This window comes from Anastrepha obliqua, chromosome 1 (genome assembly GCF_027943255.1).
Source record: "Anastrepha obliqua isolate idAnaObli1 chromosome 1, idAnaObli1_1.0, whole genome shotgun sequence".
NCBI lineage: Eukaryota > Metazoa > Arthropoda > Insecta > Diptera > Tephritidae > Anastrepha > Anastrepha obliqua.
Window position 1 is genome coordinate 45,501,453 of NC_072892.1, and position 22,339 is coordinate 45,523,791.

Genomic DNA, 22,339 nt, shown 5'->3' on the forward strand with positions numbered 1-22,339 from the left:
TTTTTTTGGAGATTTGCTCTTCTAGCTGTTATCAGTTATTTAGTTTTCATTCACTTTCTCTGTACTATTATAATTATTGGTGTATGTTTCTTCACAATGCACTTGTTTTTGTACAGCACTTTAATTTTTCTTTCTTGGTGTAATACATTTGAGATACTGAAATACTGTCACAGAAATAGGAACACTGCGATGCAAAGATATGTTTCTGTATTATTTCGCATAAACTACATAAATTTACCAGCACTCTTAGAAGACTTATTCTTGGCACTTAATTACACTTAAGTAAATTTATTTTCACCTTAATTTATAATATTGTATATATGTACTTAAAATTATACATAAATCAATAATTCTATCAAATTTTCTTTCCAGCCAATTAGACAAATTTTTATTTTAGTTAGACTAATATTTAACTGATTCAGTGGAGTTTTATAAAGAATAATTAAAAATAATTTGAAACCGATTCTCCATCTCTGTCTTTATTCTTTCCTATCTTTTTCTCTGATACTTATACTTTTCTCCTTCCTTCCTTGACTATCTACCCGCTTCCAGATTTAAATACAAAGGGCTTTATAGTCTGAGTATTTTAGGAACCACCAAATCTCCTGGTGCTCCTTAAATTTCAAAATTTCAATTGGAGATCATTTTTAATTTACTAAAGATAATATAATTAATTATTTTAATCTAATTTAACTTGAATTATTTTACTCAAATATGTATTTAAATAAAATCTTAATTTAATTAATTCAATATAAAGGACCTTTCAAAAGTGCCGCCTACATGTCAGTAGTGAATAATTCCTAGACTTACCTTTTTTTATGTAATTTTTGATATTTGTCAAGTAGACAGGTGTACAATTTTACCCGATAGAACAACGCGTTAAAGTTATTGAAACTTATCATGAAAATGGTCGATCTTTAAGCACAACATATCGCAAAATTCGTAATTTGTTTGGTGGAAATAATCGTTCAAATGAGTCGACAATTCAAAGGTTGGTGAAAAAATTCAAAAAACTGCCTCATGTCGAGAATAGAAAAAGGACTGGCAGACAAAAACCTGACGTTCTGTTGAAAGTATTGCTGCTGCAGCGTAAAGTGTTGCTGAACAACCTTCAATATTTATATCTCGATTCCTTGAATCGGCTGTTTGGCGTTTTTTATACGCAGACGTGCTCATGGTGAACATTTAAATTATGCCATTTTTCACATATAATCGTGAAGAGCCATATATTGAATAAAAATAGTGAAATCTAAATTTTTACATGCTTTATTTAAAACAACATCTAGGCCCATCTGAAAGGCCCTTTATTACATATTAATTAATTAAAAATAATGTGATTTAATTAAATTTGGCGGCCGCTGTAGCCGAATGGGTTGGTGCGTGACCACCATACGGAGAACGCAGGTTTGGATATCAGAACGCAGGTTCGGATTTCTAATAGCGGTCGCTCCTTGGCAAAAACCTCCGAGTGTAATTCTGTCATCAAAAAGCTTCTCATAAAAAATATCTGCCGTTCGGAGTCGGCTTAAAACTGTAGGTCCCTCCATTTGTGAAACAACATCAAGACGCACACCACAAATAAGAGGAGGAGCTCGACCAAACACCCAAAAAGGGTGTATTCGCCAATTATATATGTATATATAATTAAATTTGTAACAAGATAGCGGGATTAAGTTAAATTTATGTAAAACATTATATATTTGTAATTAATTTTTTCTAATCTAAGTCTCTGTGGTACTTTGTGATACTTTCAAAATTAAAACTGAATCAAATGAAACAAAACTAAAAATAAAATAAATAAAACGCGAAAAGAAGTTCTACGCAAAAATACTGTGGATAGCATAGCCAGAGCTGGACTAATGAGCGTTATTTTTTTGAGGCGCGGCCAAATACTGAAACAAGATAAAGTGATATAAAATCAAATAATGCTATTTATTTGATTAAAGAAATTATCTAATTTAATGTTATTCAGTTTGAAATGTTTTAATAAATTTTTAACGCATGCATACATAATTGAAGGCCAGTTAAAAAAAATATTTAAATTAGTAATTTAATTTTTCAAATATCTACTTTATACCCTATGATCAGAAAGTTTAAATAAAACGAAACAGAGTTAAATTTCGGGCAAGTTTATTTTATCTCCTTCAAAATATGCCCCGTTTGAAGCAACACACATGTGCCAACGTTTAACCCAATCCTCCATGCACCCCTGGTAGGCCGACGAAGGGATGGCCTTCAGCTCCCTCGTCGCATTCTCTTTGATCTCCTCTATCGACTGAAATCTCTTTCCACGAAGTGGTAACTTCAACTTTAGAAACAAAAAAAAGTCGCACGATGGTATTTACTTGGTGTTTGCTCAAATAACTCAGCACAATTTGGGCTCGGAGCGATGGCGTGTTATGATCACGCAAAATCCAAGAATTTTTTGTCCACATTTCCGTCCGTTTGCGACGTAAAGTACTCTGAAATACTTCAAAACGGATAAATAATATTCCTTATTGACTGTCTGGCCCGATGCAAGGTACTCATGGTGCACTACGCCTTGGCAATCGAAGAAAACAATCAACATCACCTTCCTGGTACTTTTTGATCACTGTTGAAAGAGATTGATCAACACGACGCGAAATAAAAAAGAAATAAACAAGAAAAAAATATTACATTACCTATTTCGAAACAAAAAAGTGGACTTCATTTAGTTATATTAAGTTAATGTTTTTCTATAAAAAAATATGTTATTTAAAAAAATATATTATTTTGTTTTGCTTTATTTTATTTGTTTTTATTTTACTTTATTTTATTTTGTCTCATTTTTTTTTAATTATTTAATATTTTAATTTTATATAATTTTAGTTTATTTTGTTTTACTTTATTTTATTTCACTTTGTTTATATTTCTCATTTTCTTTAATTTAATTTAATTAATTTAATAATTAATTTGATTTAATTATATTTTATTTTCTATTATTTATACTTTATTTTATTTTATACTACTTTACTTTAATTAATTTAATAGTTTTTATTATATTTTGCTTTATTTTGTTTTGTTTTATACTATTTTACTTTAATTAATTTTATATATTTTAATTTTACTTCAGTTTATTGTATTTTATAATATTTTACTGTATTTAATATTTTTTAATTTATTTCGTTTTATTTTATCTTCAATTGTTCTCATGATATTTGGAGATGGAGATGACGAACAATTGGCGTAACAACTGTCGAAAAAGTAAAGAGAGAGGGAGAGAAAAAAAGAGGGCATACAAAAATTGTTGCGTATTGTAAGGAGACTTGTGTGTGTACTCCTAACATAAAAAAACCATTTGCCAATGTCTTATTTTTTTTCTTAAATCGCTTACACGATTTTGGCCGAGTTTAACAAAGCGCGCCAGTCGTTTCTTTCTCGTGCTAACCGGCGCCAGTTGGACACATCAAGTGGAGCCAAGTCCTTCTCCACCTGATCTTTCCAACGCAGAGGAGGCGTTCCGCTTCTTCTGCTACCACTAGCTGGTACCGCATTAAATACTTTCAGAGCCGGAGCGTTTGTATCCATTTGGACGACATGACCCAGGCAGCGTAGCCGCTGGCACGGTGCTCTAGAAGGGGGCTTAAATAAAAATGAGTTGGCACTTCGAAATTCCTTTTGATTATGATTCTTGGGTTAGTAGGGAATGTTTTAATATAGAATTTAAAATCAGTTCACGTGGCCGATTTTAAATAATTTGAGTTTGAAATTAGAAATAGCGCTATTATTACTATATTATATTTTATTCAATACTTTTTCGAAATCTCAAAACTGTTTTGAAAATTGGGATCGAAAGCCCTCGTTGTCTTCTATTTTATGCAATTTATTTGAAAAGAATCCGATCATAAATGGCAAAGTTATTCGCATTTGAATGTCCACCACAAGCGCACATTGTTCATTGCTTCAAATTGCTTGCTTTTAATGCGTATTGGAATTGATTTAATGCATAAATGTAATCATAAAGAAACAAAATAATGTTCATGAAATATTTTATTAAACTAATTTTATTAAATATAAATTAAAACTAATACATATAATATACTGCTCACAAAGCTATATATGTGTACTATTGTAGCTACGTACAGCTCGAAGTAGTTTTGCAAAGTAATTTTCATTAATTTTTGCTACCTTAAAGTTTTTCCACTTTTCGTTGAAATCGTGATGTACCGATTCTGTGGCTTGTTCTGCAAAAAATCCTAGACCTTTCTGAAATTTTGAGCAAAACTGTGGAACGTGGTTATAAATTGTGTGAACTTTTGGTGTTACCGAAATTCCTAAAAGTTCATAACTTTTCTGAAATTCGGTAACATGTTGTTGAAGCTTTGGCCGTAATTTAAAAGAAAAACAATCGTCAACAACTGTTTTAAACTTTCTAAAAGTATCTACGTACGCAATGCAACCTGATAGACCACCAAAATTAACTTCGCATAACCGTTGAAGTTTGTTAACATTATTAAGTAAGATCTTACAAGCATTCCCTTCAAACGAAAAATTGCCACCATTTGTACAACTTTTTTGAACATGACATTCCTGCGCCCACTTTTCTGCAATATTAGGATGTAGTTTAAGCATGCTACTGTAAAGAGTGTTAACACATCCTAACAATAGATGCAGTTCAGGAGGAGGGATCACATCCAAAATTAATTGATCCTTATCTGAGCAAAACAAAGGTGGATGTATGCAATTTTTGAAATCCTTCACTTTATTTTTCACACTTCCTTGATGACACCAATTATTGTAATTAGACAGGCAGCTTGCAGTTGTCCTTAAAGTACCACAGGAACTTAAATCAGATTTTGTGACGTCACACCAAATGCATGGGCAAAAACTTGCGTTACTTGTCAAACCCGTAATAATATTTGCAAGTTTCAAATCCGTCGTTACTGTTCCAGGATATTCAATCAAACATTTATTTATTTCCAATTTTGACCACAGAAGTTTAACATTATTGTAATTTTCTTGGGTATCTGGGGCAAGAGCAATGATAAATATTTTTTTCACTCCAGTATCCTTCCATTTTTCACTGTTTTTTTTAGTTTTCTGGTTTAAATCATCATTTTCTTGACTTGATTGTATAGACAAGGTGAATTTCAGGGAACCTCCGCCACCGTCGAGACCAAAATTTAAGTGAAAATCAAAAATTTCCCGTTTATCAATAATGTGCCTTACAAAGAGCATCAAGTCAACACAAACAACAGCAAAGTTTGTAGCTTTTGTCATTACGTCTTTTTTTGTTGTTTCAAAATCAAATGACTGCACTTCAAAAAAATCATCCAAGTTGTGGGACGTAAAAACAAATTTTTCTTGAGCATAAGGTTCAATAATATCTCTTGTACTCGTTTTTTTTCTTATGAATTTAGAAACATTCTTTACCTGACGATTCGATAAATTTAGATCTGTTTGTAACTCACATAAATCATTAGATGATATCTGACGTACTACTTTTTTCGGATTTGCATTAATGAGTAAATCTAAGGGTTTACCATGCTGCTGCGATAGGGATGCTGGAATGGTTGTGCTTCCTTCTTTGACATTTAATTTGTCTTTAAGTATGTTCTTTTTTAACAGTCCAGATAATAATTGTTCGGCTTGCTTTGGCGATTGGACGCTTTCATGAATATTTGTCAACGTTGAAGTTGCATTACATTTATGACTAACACCTTTAGCAATTAAAGTAAGACACTTTGAGCAGCGCCTACATCAAACACATACTATGACGATTTTGTTCATGATTTTTGGAAGATTTACCTTGTGACTGCATGTCTAATGATTGCTATTTAAAAATGAATAATAATAATAATGTAATAGATTAAATAAACACTTTGCGTCAATAGTTAAAGTTTAAAATTTCGAAAAATTGACTTACCTAATCTAATTAATTTTTACAAATAATGAACATAATTATTCTCTGTTCTTGCTCTACTGCGCATTTTATTTTAGTGACTATAGGCTCCTGTGTAAAACTACGACGCAATTATTTTTCTATTTGCGCAGTTAGATTCGTGAAATATATGTAATTATTTTGATGTTTACCGTTATAATTTCGCATTGGAATGTGATGCCGCAAGGGTCGTCCACCAGTACAAATCCTATACGTCCTATACAATGAACAATGTGCGCTTGTGGTGGACATTCAAATGCGAATAACTTTGCCATTTATGATCGGATTCTTTTCAAATAAATTGCATAAAATAGAAGACAACGAGGGCTTTCGATCCCAATTTTCAAAACAGTTTTGAGATTTCGAAAAAGTATTGAATAAAATATAATATAGTAATAATAGCGCTATTTCTAATTTCAAACTCAAATTATTTAAAATCGGCCACGTGAACTGATTTTAAATTCTATATTAAAACATTCCCTACTAACCCAAGAATCATAATCAAAAGGAATTTCGAAGTGCCAACTCATTTTTATTTAAGCCCCCTTCTAGAGCACCGTGCTGGATCTTTATTCGCTGTGCTATGTCTATGTTGTCGTAAAGCTCATACAGTTCGATGCTCCGTCGCCTGCTATATTCGCCGCTGCCAACGTGCAAAGGTCCAAAAATCTCACGCAGAACCTTTCTCTCAAACACTCCAAGCGTCGCTTCATCGGATGCTCATCCGAGGCTTTTTTAATCTTTTCATGTGGGGAATTTTTAAGTGGCGGGTCCCAAACCCAGCGCACAACCAGCTATCCTGGAATGCTTCGCCTTCTCACATTAGCTCAGTCCCGAACGGGTGTTCGGAAGCTACCCGGAGGATACGTGGGCTACGGACGTTGTGAGCTAGTTGAACCATATGCAGAAGAATCGTCTTGGCCACTCCCAAGTGAATGGCGATCAGTAACTTTCCCCACTTGCATGGACTTCTGCATATGGATACATCCTCCTACCTTTGCCAATGTAAGTCCCTATATTTGTGGAATAACATCAAGGCGCACAAAAAATAAATAAATAAAATAAATTCGAGGAATAGGAGCTCGCCCAAACATTGATTAAAGGGTGTAAGCGGCAATTATATGTACATACAGTGACTCACAGCTTATTTGATGCAGCAAAAAAAAAATTAATCAGAAAAAAATCTTATATTTTTTTATTGTTAAATAAAAAATAACAAAAAATGTTTCTTCATAAGAAAGATATGGCAAATTTAAATAATTCAGTTACAGCTTAAATGATGTACTAAATTAAAAGTATTCAAAAAACATAAACACATTAATATTTCCATTTCATGATTACGGCTTATACTTAGTGGGGTATCCCTTTTGATTCAGAACAGCTTTTAATCGGGAATTCATAGGTTCCTACAAGTTTTGCTGTATAATCGGAACTAATTTTATCCCATTCTTCCTGTAGTGCCCGTTTCAGATTAGAAGCATTAGAAATATTGTGGTGTCTTATTTTATTTTCCAGCACTGACCACAAATTCTCAATAACGTTGAGATCTGGACTACGTGCAGTTGTCTTTACTACATTTGGGTAGTTCCAGATAAGCCAAGTTTTTACAATACCAGACGTATGCTTGGGATCGTTGTCTTGGTAGAACCTAAACGAATCCCTAATACCCATTTTATCCGCACTTTGTACTAAATTATCTTTTAGCAGATCCAAATACATCTCTTTATTCATGTTTCCTTCGATTAATGTTAAATTTCCGACGCCTCAATAGAACATGCAAGCCCTTACCATCACACTGCCCCGCCGTGTTTAACTGTAGAGCGCAAATTACATGGTTGAAGCACGGTGTTTGGTTTTCAGACCCATCAGACCTGAAAAGGTTAAGTTTGGTTTCATTCGCAAAAGCAACGGACTTCCAGAACGAAATGTCTATTACGAGCATTAATCAACGGCTTATTGCGGGCAGTCCTTCCATGAAAATTTTCCTCGCGCAGAACTCTGCGAACAGTTTCAGGGCTACAGATCTTGCCTAAGTATTTTTCGACTTCGTTCGTTAATTTTGGAGCGGTTAAATCGGGGTTTTCTTTAACTTTGCGAACAATCCACCTCTTGTCTGCATCATTAAATATTTTATTTGGCGCATATCTGCCCTTATCTTCTATCCTGTTTTCGTGGCAAAACCTTTCTATAATGTGCTGGACATTTGAGGAACTAATGCTGCTTTCGTTGGCTTTTGCCTTCTTTATAATGACGAATAACGTCTTCCTTTTTTTCAAGTGAGGTCCATTTTCCCATTATAAAAAATTTAAATTTTTTCAATTTTTTTTACAAACATTTTTTGAGAATGACTTAAGACGCTAAGCTAAACAGAAAAAAATATATTTCACCGTTATTGCATTCTCAGAGAAAATATAAAAATCGCTGCATCATTGAAGCTGTGGACTTCTACGTTCTCAGATTCTTTCTAAGAATACCCCTATTCAAGAACATTATAACCCTCTAGCGACCAAATGTAGTTCGATTTGACCTTTGCACAAAAGAGGGGGGGCTAAATAGTTAAAGGATTTTACAAAATTATTCCTAGTGAAATTTTATTATATGCACCCAAACTAGATATTTCGCTACGATACGAATTTATTCTCTTTTTTTCCACTTACTCTAAAAGCGCTCAAGCAAAAAATTGCAAAATCAATACGGCAAAAAATTTATCTGAAAATGGAATAGTTTTGGATGTTTTACAATATGGGTCTATGATAGATCACCAGGTCTGGCATTCAATTGTGGTGAAAAATGAAATGGAGCGAATAGTTTCGGTTACCACGTCTCCGTGACTGTTGCTTTTTTTCGTATATCACCAACACGAATTTCAGTTTTTTTTTGTAAACAAATCGTAGTCAAGAGCCCCCCTGGTTACGTCAGCCCATCAGCTGATTCTTTCAAATTAGCTGAGAGCCGGTTAACGGTCTGATCTTGGCTAGACCGCTGAAAACTTTTCACCAATGGTCTAAATCTTTCATCCCGAGTTGCAATCATTTCGCCCTCAGGCAATGACGCTAAATTTACTGCACAGTAATCTTGGCTACATATTTAACTGGATGTTTAAATTTGTTTTTGTTTTTTAGTTAAGTTAATTTTTATAAAGTTAAAATCAATTTTTATATTTGACTTCACCTTAATTTTTTTTAAGAAATCTAATGTAAATAAGTGGATAACATTTGAATAAATAATAATTAATCTTCATAAAATTGTATTATCTATTTAAGATTATTAATTTCTATAATTAATATATTTTTATTGCTGATTTTCTTTTATATTTTACACTTTTATTTGCCCTGCACGCTTGCACTGCTACTGCCTTAAACGCTTATTTTTCCTTAATCTCAGAACTGATTCAAATAATTTTAGTTTCCATTCTTTGTAAATGATTTCAATACACGAAACTTTTTCTTCTCCACAGGAACGTGGTTCACGTTCATCCGTCTCCAATGAGTCGAATGTGCTACTGGATCCTGAAGTACTCTCCGATTTGTCCACACAAGCATTAGTGCTGACCGTTTTGGCCACATTGGTGAAATATTCGACGGATGAGAATGAGACGCGCGTGCTCTATCAGTACCTGGCCGAAGGTTCGGTGGTGTTCCCCAAGGTCTTTCCAGTTATGTAAGTTTACCCACATTCATACATATTGGGACTTCCACTAATAATTGTCTTTGTTTACTTTCTTTACTTGAATAGCCATTCCTTGCTGGATCAAAAGATCAACAATATTCTCTCGGTCTCACACGATCAAGTCGTTTTGAATTCAGTACAAAGCATCATACAAAATATGCTTGCTAGCGAGGATCCTTCACAGCAGCAGCTGCATTTCTTGCAAAGCTGCGGTTTTGGTGGACTCTGGCGTTTTGCAGGACCCTTTACGAAGGTGAGTGCACATATTCATTAATAGCAAATAATAATTTTTTTAATATGCATATATACACTTTTTTACATCCGTCCAGTACATTATGATGGGTGAATCATCTGAACTATTCGTCAACTGCTTGGAGGCTATGGTTGAGACATGTCTACCGGGTGACGAGACAGTGCCCGTGCCACCATCACCGCGTCCATACAATTTGAGTTCGAGCCTGAGCAGCCTGACTTTGGGGTCACCAACAGATAAAGGTAAATCGCCACAGATATTTCTTTTTTTTAGTTTTTTGCGTATTAACGATAAATGAATTGAATTAGTCAGTTACATTACACGTATATTGGTATTATCATTTGCTTTTTAATTCGTTGTATTTCTTAGTTGAGTTCGGTTGGAAATTAACGCCGTAGATATTTCGTACCCAGTTTGCGCGTGCACATACATATTTAAGGCTTTTCTAGCTCAATTTAAATTTTTCCTATTCACCCCGTATTGAGTGGCAAATAACTAGTTGAGATATGTGAAACTTTTGAAATGCTAAAATGGAAGCAACATTTTTTACTACTACAACACTCATACCAACAAAACAAAATGCTTTGCAGCGGCTATATAGCACACAACATAAAGCTACTTATAAGCGAATATAAAACGAAATGCAAGTGGGAAATCGACCAAAAGTAATTGAAACACAATCAACCGCACTTCAAGCAACACCTTCACATAATTCACCATCTTCAGCTACAAATATACCACAACATTACAATGCTGATTTTCGCTCGCTTAGTTATGTACATTTTACTTATTCGTATTCGTATTCGTATACATATATTCTTAAGCTTAATTACAACACACGCGCCTCCCGCAAAATTAACGTAAAATACACCCCTCATTATTCGCCACTCTATAAAATGTTTAATATTATCATTAGAGATCGGATTTTTATGCAAATTAAATATGCAAAATATATGCAAAAGAGGTGCAAATAATATGCAAAAAATATGCAAGAAATATGCAGAGTCTATAGTATATATAAAAATGAAATGTGTTTGTTGGTTTGTACCCAATTAACTGCGAAACTACTCAACCGATTTTTATGAAATTTTCAGGATATACTCTACTTAGAAATGAAAATACTTCTGCATCCAAAAAAGTTCAAAATTTTTCTGGGAAGTCGAGCAGGGACAGACCTATTCAAAAATATTTTTTTTAATTTGTTACAAAGGTAGTTCTTTGGCTAAGTTAGAGTTTAAGGTAATTTTTTTTCTGGGAAGTGGATCAGGGATCGACCTATTCAAAAAATCTTATTATATTGCGGTACTGGGGCCTATTCCACAAAAAACCCAGAGAAACAAAGAATCACTCACTTTATGAGAATGTTAGAATTTTAAAGAAAATGAAAAGTTTTTCAACCTACATACAGTAGAAGCCCGATAAGTACAATTGGAAAATTTCAGCAATGATTGCACTTAGCGAAAAATTGCACTTTTGCGAATTTCTCCTGTGGATCGAGGAATACCTAGGGAAAAATAATATATTTAAACTCTATTCAATGCAATTAATGAGATCAAAAGGTCGATATTCAAGAAAAATGAACACATATTTATTGAAATTAATACAAAGAGATCAATGCGGAAGGACATATGAGTGTGTGCTCCAAAATTCAATTATTTTTTTTGGAAAAACTTTGTTATTTTCGATTGCGTTTTCTCGTAACACTTTTCAAGTGCTTTTGATCGGATATCATGCAAACAAGCGATCTGATTGAATGACAGTACATCGTTCTGTTCACCCCATTTCAAAATTGTATTGACACAGCCAAAAATCGATTCATGCTGGACTTTTTCTGTTGTTTCTTCTTGAGTAGTATCTTCGGGTTCATTGGCCTCACTATCCACTTCATCTATTCCTAATTCCAAAACCCAATTGCGGATTTCATCTGTGTCTGCTTCACCCACATAGTTTTCGACCATCTCATTTAACCGTTGTAATCCTCCAACAAGAAGGGGGTCGTCAATTTCGATATCCAATGGCATATCGTCTGGATTAGATTCAATAATCGCGTCAACTGTTGAGCTTGTACCCAATACGCTTTTCCAGCATTTAGCGATCGTTTCAGGAAGCAATTTCCCCCATGCTTGGCTCAACATGATCACGGCGGTTTTCAAATCAATTTTCTTCAATAGTTCACGTAAAGAAGAATCTTTTTCACTAATTATGGTTTCCATTAGCAATGTTTTGTATTGAATTTTTGTCAAGTTAATAGCACCTTGATCCATTGGCTGTAAAATCGCTGTGCAATTGGCCGGAAAATACATCACTTCGATCTCACCACAAACTAATTCTTCTTCGGGCGGATGAGATGGGGCTTGATCCAGCAATAGTAATGCTTTGGGTGGAACATCATTTTCTTTGGCGAATTTTTTCACTTCTTCGACAAAATTATCAAAGAACCACTTTTTGAAAATATCCCGCGTCATCCAAGCAGTCTTGTTGCTAGCATAATAGACGAAAATTTTTAAAACAACGCGGATTCATAGATTTGCCGATCGTTAATGGTTTTATTTTGTGGCTGCCATCACCATTTGCACACAAAAGAACACTGATTCGATCTTTTGAAACTTTGTTGCCTGGAGCACTCTTTTTATCTTTCGAAACGTAGGTTTTATTTGGCAAAAGTTTCCAAAAGAGCCCCGTTTCATCAGCATTATATATTTGTGATGTTACATATCCTTTTTCAGCGATTTTCGCCGTCAATTTTTCCTTAAATGGCTCAATGGCTTCTGGATCACAAGATAATGATTCACTAGTCACAGTCAAATAGCGAAGTCCGAAGCGTTTCTTGAATCGCGAAAACCATCCATCACTTGCATTGAATTGTTCTCCATCCTTTTTTATTTCATCAAATATTTTTAATGCTTTGCTTTTCAATATCAAGCTAGAAACAGGAGCATTTCGTCGCCGCTGATTCATGAAAAACTGGTACAAACGCTTCTCGAGCTCTGGATGATTGCCAAACCGCAAAGTTTTCCGTTTATTTCCAAGTGAAAATGAATTGTATGCATTTTCTTTTAATGAACGGGATTGTTTTTTTATTCGGCAAATCGTTGCGCAATCAACTTTGTATTCGAATGCAAGATCTCGTTGTTTAACGCCTTTTTCAATTTTTTGGAGAATCTCATCTCTTTCTTTCAATGTAAGAAAATGTAGATTCTTTTTCACTTTTCCCATGAGTTTATTTGATGAAAGCAAAAAAATGATTCAAACTCCGAACGATTGTTTTACTCTCAAGAACCAGCTTGAAACTAACGCGTGTTGAATGTTACAAACGATTCGATGCCATATTTTATGATATCAGCGCTACAATTTTACAGTTATTTGTAAAAATCAAAAATCACAAAGCGTGAGAACAGTGTTTTTGGTCGCAATAGTTCCGAAAACCATAACTGTGCATAGCTATAAAGCTGTATCTTCGCGCGTGATGAACGCAAATACATTGCCGTATTAAGTAAAAAATTTCTTCGAACAAGAATTCTTTTGCGCCCGAAAATTGCAATTTTTTATTGCTCTTTTCGAGTTTTCTATGGACTCAAAATCGAATTGTACTTTCCGCGAAATTTCAGTTATCGGTATTGCACTTATCGGGCTTCTACTGTATGTACATATATGTGCAAAACTTGTATCAAGTTACGCCTTTATTCAAATCCGGTATTACAATATGTAATAATAATTTTTTTCCAAATTTTCTATTGAGAGCCTTCGTCGTTTGTCATTTAAAATAAATTTATAAGCAGAAAATGTGCGTTCCACTTCGCAAGAAGTAATTGGGGCATAATTAAATTTCATCGAAAATTTATGGTTGATTGATACATCAGTATGTTCTCTCAAAGGACTATCTAAAATTGATGCTAGTTGCTTTAATTCAAAGAATACTGGGTTTTTAGCTATAGTCATCGCGAATATATTGGTTCTATAACTTAATTTTAAGGATTTTCTGAGTGAATTTGAAGCTTTATTATAAAAATTTAGTACAATATATTTCATTCAAAGTATTGTCCATTGGAGCCACTACTTTTTCCCATATTTTTGGTAATTTGTGGATACCGTCCCAAATGAATTGCGCCGGCTTGGCTGCCAAGATGGAATCGAGCCAATTTTTGATACCCTCAACTGAAGTGAATCGTTTTCCAGTGAGTGCGTTCTGCATCGACCGGAACAAATGGTAGTCGGACGGGGCAATGTCTAGGTTATAAGGCGGATGAGGTAAAATTTCCCATCCACTGTTTTCCAAATATGTTTTGGCCGGTTGAGCAACATGCGGCCGAGCGTTATCATGTTGTAAAATTATGGCCTCGTGCCTGGTCGCATATTCCGGCCGTTTTTCGGCGATTGCTCTCTTCAAACAAATCAATTGTGTTCGGTAGAGGTCCCCTGTGATCGTCTGGGCCGATTTCAACAGCTCATAATAGATCACACCTTTCTGATCCCACCAAATACAGAGCATTACCTTGGCTCAATGAATATTCTTCTTCGGCGTCGGTTTTGCTGGTTGGCCGGGCTTCACGTATGATATTTTGCGCTTAGGGTTGTCATAATGGATCCATTTTTCATCCCCAGTCACAACCCGATGCAAAAACGACTTCAATTTGTGGCGTTCAAGCAGCAATTCGGCCATGCATTTTCGCCTTTCAACGTCTCTCGGTTTCAGTTCATGGGGAACCCAATTTCCAAGCTTCTGAATGAATCCGGCAGCTTTTAAACGTTTTGAAATGGCTGCTTGAGTGACTCCCAATGATTTTGCTAGTTCTTCTTGAGTTTGACAGTAATCTTCATCGAGTAATAAACTTCACACAGCAATCGATGACTTTCAGCTGCTTTTTTCTTCCAATTGAAACAGAAAAGTAATGCTTCCCGCAATTTGCGTTTTGTGGGCACAAAAGTTGACATGTTGATGGCTACAAAAAAAAATATTGTTTACACTTTAACGAAATGACACATACTGAAAAATAAAGCGCAATAATAACGCCTCACAATGACGTTAGTTGATGTATGACCTTTTGCGATTTTATATTGGTAACGCCATCTCTCAGAAAATCCTTAAAATTAAGTTATAGAACCAATAGTTTTTCGCGAATATTAATACCATGGTCCCCAGGAACGTTTCCCAATGATTTTTCGAATTCCGTTACCACACCAATGGACTCAGCCAGCTTCATTCGTTGTTCCTCTAATTTCTTTATAGAGAGTGGCAAGTTAGTAAAATGTGTTTTTATGAATAGTAGAGAAGTTAGCAAAGATAGATTTTTAATTGCATTCTTTACAGTATCAACACACTCCGCATCAGAAGTTAGAGCTTCAATAACCTGAAATAATTATTCTTAAGTATTGAAATATCATGGAAATATGTATGTACATATGTACATTCCGAGCTATTTATATGAGGTACCTCTTTAATTTTATTAAAGTTTTCTGCATGAAATAGAGTTGCATTAATCCAAGTACCCCATCTGGTAATAACTGGATTTGGTGGTAACGGGGCGTTATTGGTAATTTCTTTATATAAAGCTATTCGAGTAGGCGATTTCAAAAAAACTTTTTTCATTGCGGAAATGAAGTCGTTGACATTTAGAAAAAGTAAACGAATTTTTTCTGCCACCCGGTGAAGTCCGTAGGCTAGGCAAGTTAAATGCTTAAGGTTTTCATAAAACACGTTTAACTGTTTTGCTGCTTTAACCATGTATGGTGCCGCATCAGTTAATAATAATAGAACTTTTTCTGCATTAGTCCCATTTGGCCATAGTTTAAGAACCGAACAGTTAACAAAGCGAGCAATAGTTTCACTATCCGCGCGCACTAGTTCTGAACCGCAAAATAAGTGAGGTGATGTGATGGTTCATTTTCGCAAAGTTTTCCTACAACGAAATTGGCAACAAAGCGCCCGGTTGAATCGGTGCTCTCATCAACTGCAATCCAAATGTATTCATCTCCAATGTCTAGGCGGATATTTTCTATGGTCTGTTCATAGACCTGAGTAAGATAATTTTTTCGAATTGTAGACTCATCTGGAATTACACGTTTAGTGTACTTTTCTAAGAAGCTTTTGAATGTTGTATTTGACAATGCATGCCAAGGGATATTCACAGCAACTATCGCTTGGCATAGGTCGAAATTAAAGTTATCAGGTGATGCTGCATGATCTTGCTGGTTAATGCGCTTGCCTTTCTTATGAAATTTTGTTGATATATGTATGCTGCATTAGCTGAGATTTTCTCGAACATCCGATCTGGAATGCATATCAGGCATAACATACATATGTAATTTGTAAAGTAATTCTTCATAAAAATTACATACGAATTTGTTGCACAATTTGCATTGGATTGAATTAGCAACGATCTGTCTTCGTCTTCTTAGGTCTTTAATTTCACTAAGCCACTTTTTAAAGTTACGATTTTTTTTTTAATATTTGACATGTTTTTTTTTATTACTGTTACTGTTTTTTATAACTGTTAACGTGTGCACAACCGATATCGATATAAATTTGCTTAACTAATAAAAAATATTGAATGTATAGCAAAAACTATGCTCAGCAGCAATTAAAGTAACAGTTATACTAACAGAACTAATACCATATATTTTTTTAAAGTAAACAATATAAAAATACAAATACAAAAATACAAGCAAGACGATTTGTTATTGTGTTCCATCTCACAATGAGCATGGAGAGAGTAACCAGAAACCTACAAGAACAGTGAAACTCATTTGATATATCATATGACTGTCAGTGCAAACATTTTGCATCACCATTTGCATACTGCCCTTAATATGTTGATGCCAAATATTGAGAAGATAAATTTACAGCTGCAATGAACAACAAAGTACAGGGTGGCTGATGAATTTTGCTACATTAAGAAACTCAAATAACTTTTTTTTTAGTGTATGGAATTCATTTATTTTTTTTTTTCAAGTTGAAGGTCATTAAATTTTATTAAATGACTCGTTGACACAAGTGCGGCATCTTAGTAAAAAGTTGTTCATTGCTGCTTTGAGAGTTGCGACAGGAATAGCCGCAATTGTTGCCCGAATGGATTGTTTTAGTTCATCCAAATTTGTTGGCTTTGTTTTATAAGCTTCTTGTTTACATAAACCCCACAAGAAAAAGTCAGGTGCAGTAAGGTCAGGCGACCTGGGGGGCCAACGAAATTCGGAGTTTCTTGAAATCAGTTTATTGGGAAATTTTCGTCGCAACTCTGTCATAACAGTCTGGGCTATGTGAGACGTTGCCCCATCTTGTTGAAACCACACAGAGTTGAAAGGAATTCTCTTTCGGCGTAGTTCTGGATAGAAAAATTCTTTCAGCATTTTCAAATAACGGTCTCCAGTAACCGTAACGGTGTGACCATTTTCTTCAAAAAAATAAGGCCCGACAATACAGCGTGAAGAAACCGCACACCACACTGTCACGCGAAGAGGATGCAATTCCGTCTCGTGGAGTATCTGTGGGTTAGAAGTACTCCATATTCGACAATTTTGTTTGTTCACATTGGCGTTTAAATCGAAATGGGCCTCATCAGACATGAAAAGGCAGTTTAACATGTTTTGGTCTTCTTCTACCATTTGCAGGATCTTCTGGCAAAATTCCAAGCGAATCGGCAAGTCTGCTGCATTCAGTTTGTTAACCATTTGAATTTTGTAGGGAAATAAGTCTAAATCTTTGTGCATTATTGTTTGCAAAGACTGTCGGCTGACACCAAGTTGAGCAGATAAGCTTCTTGTTGAAACCCTTGGATTGCTTTGTATAGCTGCAGCTACAGCAGCGATCGTTTCCTCCATCCGAACTGGTGGGTTTCGATGATAAGGCCTTCTTGCGACTGTTCCTTGCTCAGCAAAATTATTCACCAGTCTCATTATGGTCCATCTGCTCGGGGGATCGTCGCCAAACATCCGACTGTACTCTCTCTGTACCAAAACTACGGACTCCAGTGCGTGATAGCGGCGGACTATCCAAATTCTTGTTTGCGTGTCCCAGTTATCCATTTTAATAAATTTTAAAGATCAATCTGCAAATTAAAACAAAAATGGAACAGATAACTTAAAAAGAAAAAAAGTTATTCAATTTTTTTTTGGTAGCGGCTTTCATCAGCCACCCTGTAGCAGTGGTAGTAGCTACGCGCTGCGAAATGAAATGCAAAGTGAAAAAAAAAATTATGAAATCATATGTACATACATATGTATGTAAACATTTGTATATATGCAAAAATATTCAAAAATATGGAAATATGCAAAACATAAAAGGATCCTATTAATTCAATTTTTATTATGATGAGTTTCTACCTAGGTGCCAACTTCATGTGATGTTAAACAAAAATATGCACTTGCATAAGAATCCGATGTCTAATTATCATATATGGTTTTCTAAATTCATTGCTTTTTAAATCCACCATTTTTACTACACCCTACGAGTGTCCCAATTAGGCGCAAGTAAAAATATACTTAGTTTTTCAACGATTTCATTATTTTCACAATTTTTTTTTGTACTTTTGAAGTGCTAGTTCGACTTTAAATTTTTGTCGGAAAACTGTATCCGTTAGTCACCTGCAATGTTACATTTATTTTTTGCTCATTACGATCTCCTATCGGTCAATTGGCACCAAATTGACTGATGAGTACACAGACAATGACTTAGGCATACCCTTACAAACATGTAAGCAACTTATTTAAGGAAATCGTAAGTGCGTAATGAAACAACCTGCAGAATCGCCCGACAATTGTGTCCGACTCTCAATGCTAAACGCACAGAATCTTTGCTAGGTGAAAATAAGCACATTTATAGTTAGTTATAACGGCGCACTGCCTAATAGGTAGGCACGTCCAGAGGATGGGTTTGCAAACAAATGACTTCTGTAGAAGCTGTCTGGATGAGGAAAAGACGATTCGCACCTTCAGGTTCTATGCCGTCGTAGGTTTACTATTTTAGGTAGACAATTTTTAATGAATTCGAAAATCTCAGTTCTGTGGAAATCAGGGATCTTCTGAAATTTTTGAAAAGTATGCACTGGTTTTAGGAGAGATAAAGATAAGTTCCCCACGCGGCATCACAATGGACTATGAGTCTGAGCTGCTCCACGGGACAAGCGCTTCAACCTAACATAATCTACGATCTCCTCATACTCTTGCTGATCTGTGAGCTAAATCTAATAGAAGCGTCTGTCTAATAGAAGCGTGGGCGACCGCCGTAACCGAATGAGTTGTTGCGTGACTGCCATTCGGAAGTGCACAGGTTCAAAATTTCGGGCACGAAACACTAATTGATGGACAATGTAGACAACATAGACACTCCGAGTCTATTTTTGCCATGAAAAAGCTTCTCATAAAACTTATCTGCCGTTCAGAGGCGGCATAAAACTGTAGGTATTTTCATTTGGGGCAAATAACAAGACGCACGCCACAAATAGGAGGAGGAGCCCGGCCTACCAAACAAAAAAGGGTGTATGCGTCAATTATATATATTTAGTCCTGCCGTAAGTTCTGTTACAAGTTAGGTCCGTTTGAAATATGAAAAAAAAAAATTGTAATTTTCATTCAAAATAGTCACCATTTGGTTTTACACAAGCCTTCAAACGACTAGGCCATTCAGCTATTACACGTACGATTTCCATGGAAATTCAAATCGCTGCTCCAACCAAACTTCTTTGAGACTCTCCAAATTTCGACAGCCCATGTTCTCCAATTCTGTCTACAAACTGTAGTCCAATGGATTTATATCTGTACTTTCAGACGGCCAATCTTGTGCGGCTATGAACCCAGGAATATTGATTTTTAGCCACTGCTGGTTGGTTTTTGCCTCATGGGTTGGAGCAGAATCGTGCTGGAAGATCCAACGTTCTTGATTGAAGAGAGCACTGCTCAACTGCTTCACCACGCTTTCTAAGGCATCCTCCTGGTACACTTTTGCCCCGCTCTTAACCCCGCTTGGAACGACACTTTTTGCGTCTTTAGAAGTATTAGCACAGATTTTGTCATTTACTTATTAAAAACTTCTTCAACAGTCAAAATTTTCTCATCTGTGAAAAGAATATTTTCATGGCCGTTGACCGCGTGCTACCGAAGAAGGTGCTTGCATTTGTCGAGTCTAATTTTCTTCAATCGCGTTGTTTTTTACATAGAATTTCTGAATGCAAAGAATACCTCGTTTCCACGGTGGCAAGATTTTTAGAGGTGTGGCCATGATCAGACCGTTAAGCAACTCTCAGTGAATTTGAAAGAATCAGCTGATTGTCTGACGTAACCGAGGTCATGACAACGGTTTGTTATACGAAAAATATCAATACAGTCTCGGCTCATGTTACTTTGTTGCCATTTAAACGACTGATTGGACGAGTGTGTGCATACATGTGATGTGTAATGATTTGACAGATGGCAAACAGCTGAGCAACTGCCGTTGGAAAATTCGGTCGGTTAAACACGATTGCGACGGGACGGTATTCAGTTGACATTTTATGGTTACAATAAAATTAATCTTGTAGTGGAATCTTTTCATTTGCTATATTTGTGAAGCAAATCGTTGAAGTTCATTGTTACAAAAAAAAAAAACTTCTTTCTAAATTATTGATATTTTGCAGTTTTTCTTGTGCAAATCGAATGAATACTATTTTCTTGTTATTTGCCTGCTGTTAACGAAACAAACGCAAGGCTGAGCCTTGTCGAGGCCCTATGCTCCCAAGAGTGAACAAAGAAAAAAAAATCCACCATAATCCATTGTTGTTTTTTTGGTTGCGCTCTCTTCCACAATCCTTTGATTTCTTTTTTGTTCCCTTAACCAGAATCCATTGTTTGTGTTTTTTTGTTGTCCTGTCAACCAAAATCTATTGTTTTTTTTTCGTTTTTTTTTATCCTGTCTACCAGAATCCGTTGTCCGATCACGTGGTTTCCTATGCAGAATTACCATAAAAATATGTTGAAGAGTGAAAACTTTGATCTCCTCTCAAAAAAATTGGACTTAAGCTTTCAAACCGCCGATACACTTAAATATTTTTTGTTGTCCTATCCACCAGAATCCGTTTTATGTTTTGTTTTTGGCTGCCCTCTCTTCCAGAATCCTTTGTTTGTTTTTGTTGTCCTCCCTACCAGAATCCAGGGTTTGTGTCTTTTATTTTGTTGTCCTCTACTAGAATCCCTTGTTTTTGTTTTTTTTTTGTTGCCTCCACCAGAATCCGTTGTCCGATCACGGGGTTTCCTAAGCTTTCAAATCGCCGATATACAGAAATATGTTTTGTTGTCCTATCCACCGAAATCCGTTTTATGTTTTGTTTTTGGTTGCTCTCTCTCCCAGAATCATTTGTTTGTTTTTGTTGCCCTCTACCAGAATCCAGGGTTCTTTTATTTTGTTATCCTCTACCAGAATCCAAGATTTGTTTTTTATTTTGTTGCCCTCTCTTCCAGAATCCTTCGCTTTTGTTGTCCTCTACCAGAATCCATGGTTTGAATTTGTATTTTTTTTATTTTGTTGTCCTCTACATGAATCCACCGTTTTTGTTTTTTTTTTTGTTGCTTCTCCACCAGAATCCATTGTTAATAATCTGTTAAAAAATTTTCAACATACTCTCATCATTTTATTTTGCTTTGTTTGCACATTTTAGTTTCACACCAATTTAAATACATAATTAGCAATGCATACTGGCACGAAAACCGCACTTTGAAGCCATACACACCTACCTTTACAACCTATTCGTAAATTTAATAGAAAATAATATAAAAATGAAAATGAAAACATTTGGTTGCAATTGCTTATGAAAATTTTTTCCCTTCCTATTTGTATATTTTCTTCCAATAACCGTAGCTTTCTCATCGGAATCATTAGATCATGATAATTTCGGCGGCAGTGTTAGTTCTTTGCGCCGCGCCTCATGCAGCAAAGCACGCGCCAAACATCGAATTACCGATAGCCCATCACATTAGTTATTGTTATTGTAGCAGCACCACTTGACAAAACAAAAAAAAAATAAGTAAAATAAACAAACAAAACTTTATTAAATATAACAAAAAACTGCATAAATTCATATACTAGAATTTCCACTTAAACGCCACGCACTTAAAAAGTATTGAAAAATTTAATTATAGCCACATAAATTACAAACAAAAGAAAATTCCATAAGAAATGTTGCCAACGCATTTAAACGTAATTAATATAGAAATTTTGCCAAGCTTATTTTTTAATTTTGGATACATATTGTACATGTGTAGAATGGAGTTTTATCAGTTGCATAGCTACTAATGAACACAAGAACCAAAAAGGCCACATCACACATACACACACACACACACACACACACACACACACACCACATGATCACGCCTTGCATTCATTTTGAAATTGAAATGTTCAAATTTGTACTTAATTATTGTTGTAAATTTAAATACACATACATGCATACATATGTATATTTGTATGTAAGAAGTTAATATTAAGTAAACTTACATACACACTCCACACACATACAGATAAATGTTGTATGTTATTTGATAATACGAAG

At 35.1% G+C, this 22,339-nt stretch overlaps 1 protein-coding gene across 3 annotated transcripts in view; it reads left to right on the forward strand.

Moving 5' to 3' along the window:
* Positions 1-22,339, forward strand: part of LOC129245127 (neurofibromin) — a 54,728-nt gene that overhangs the window by 20,715 nt on the left and 11,674 nt on the right. For 2 of the 3 annotated variants that reach the window (XM_054883132.1, XM_054883141.1), the window contains exons 25-28: positions 9,360-9,562; positions 9,638-9,824; positions 9,901-10,066; positions 21,646-21,764. In XM_054883132.1, the coding sequence (XP_054739107.1) occupies positions 9,360-9,562; positions 9,638-9,824; positions 9,901-10,066; positions 21,646-21,764 (675 nt within the window). Of the gene's footprint in view, positions 1-9,359; positions 9,563-9,637; positions 9,825-9,900; positions 10,067-21,645; positions 21,765-22,339 lie in introns of those variants that run through there. The other variant, XM_054883150.1, reaches the window with a different exon arrangement.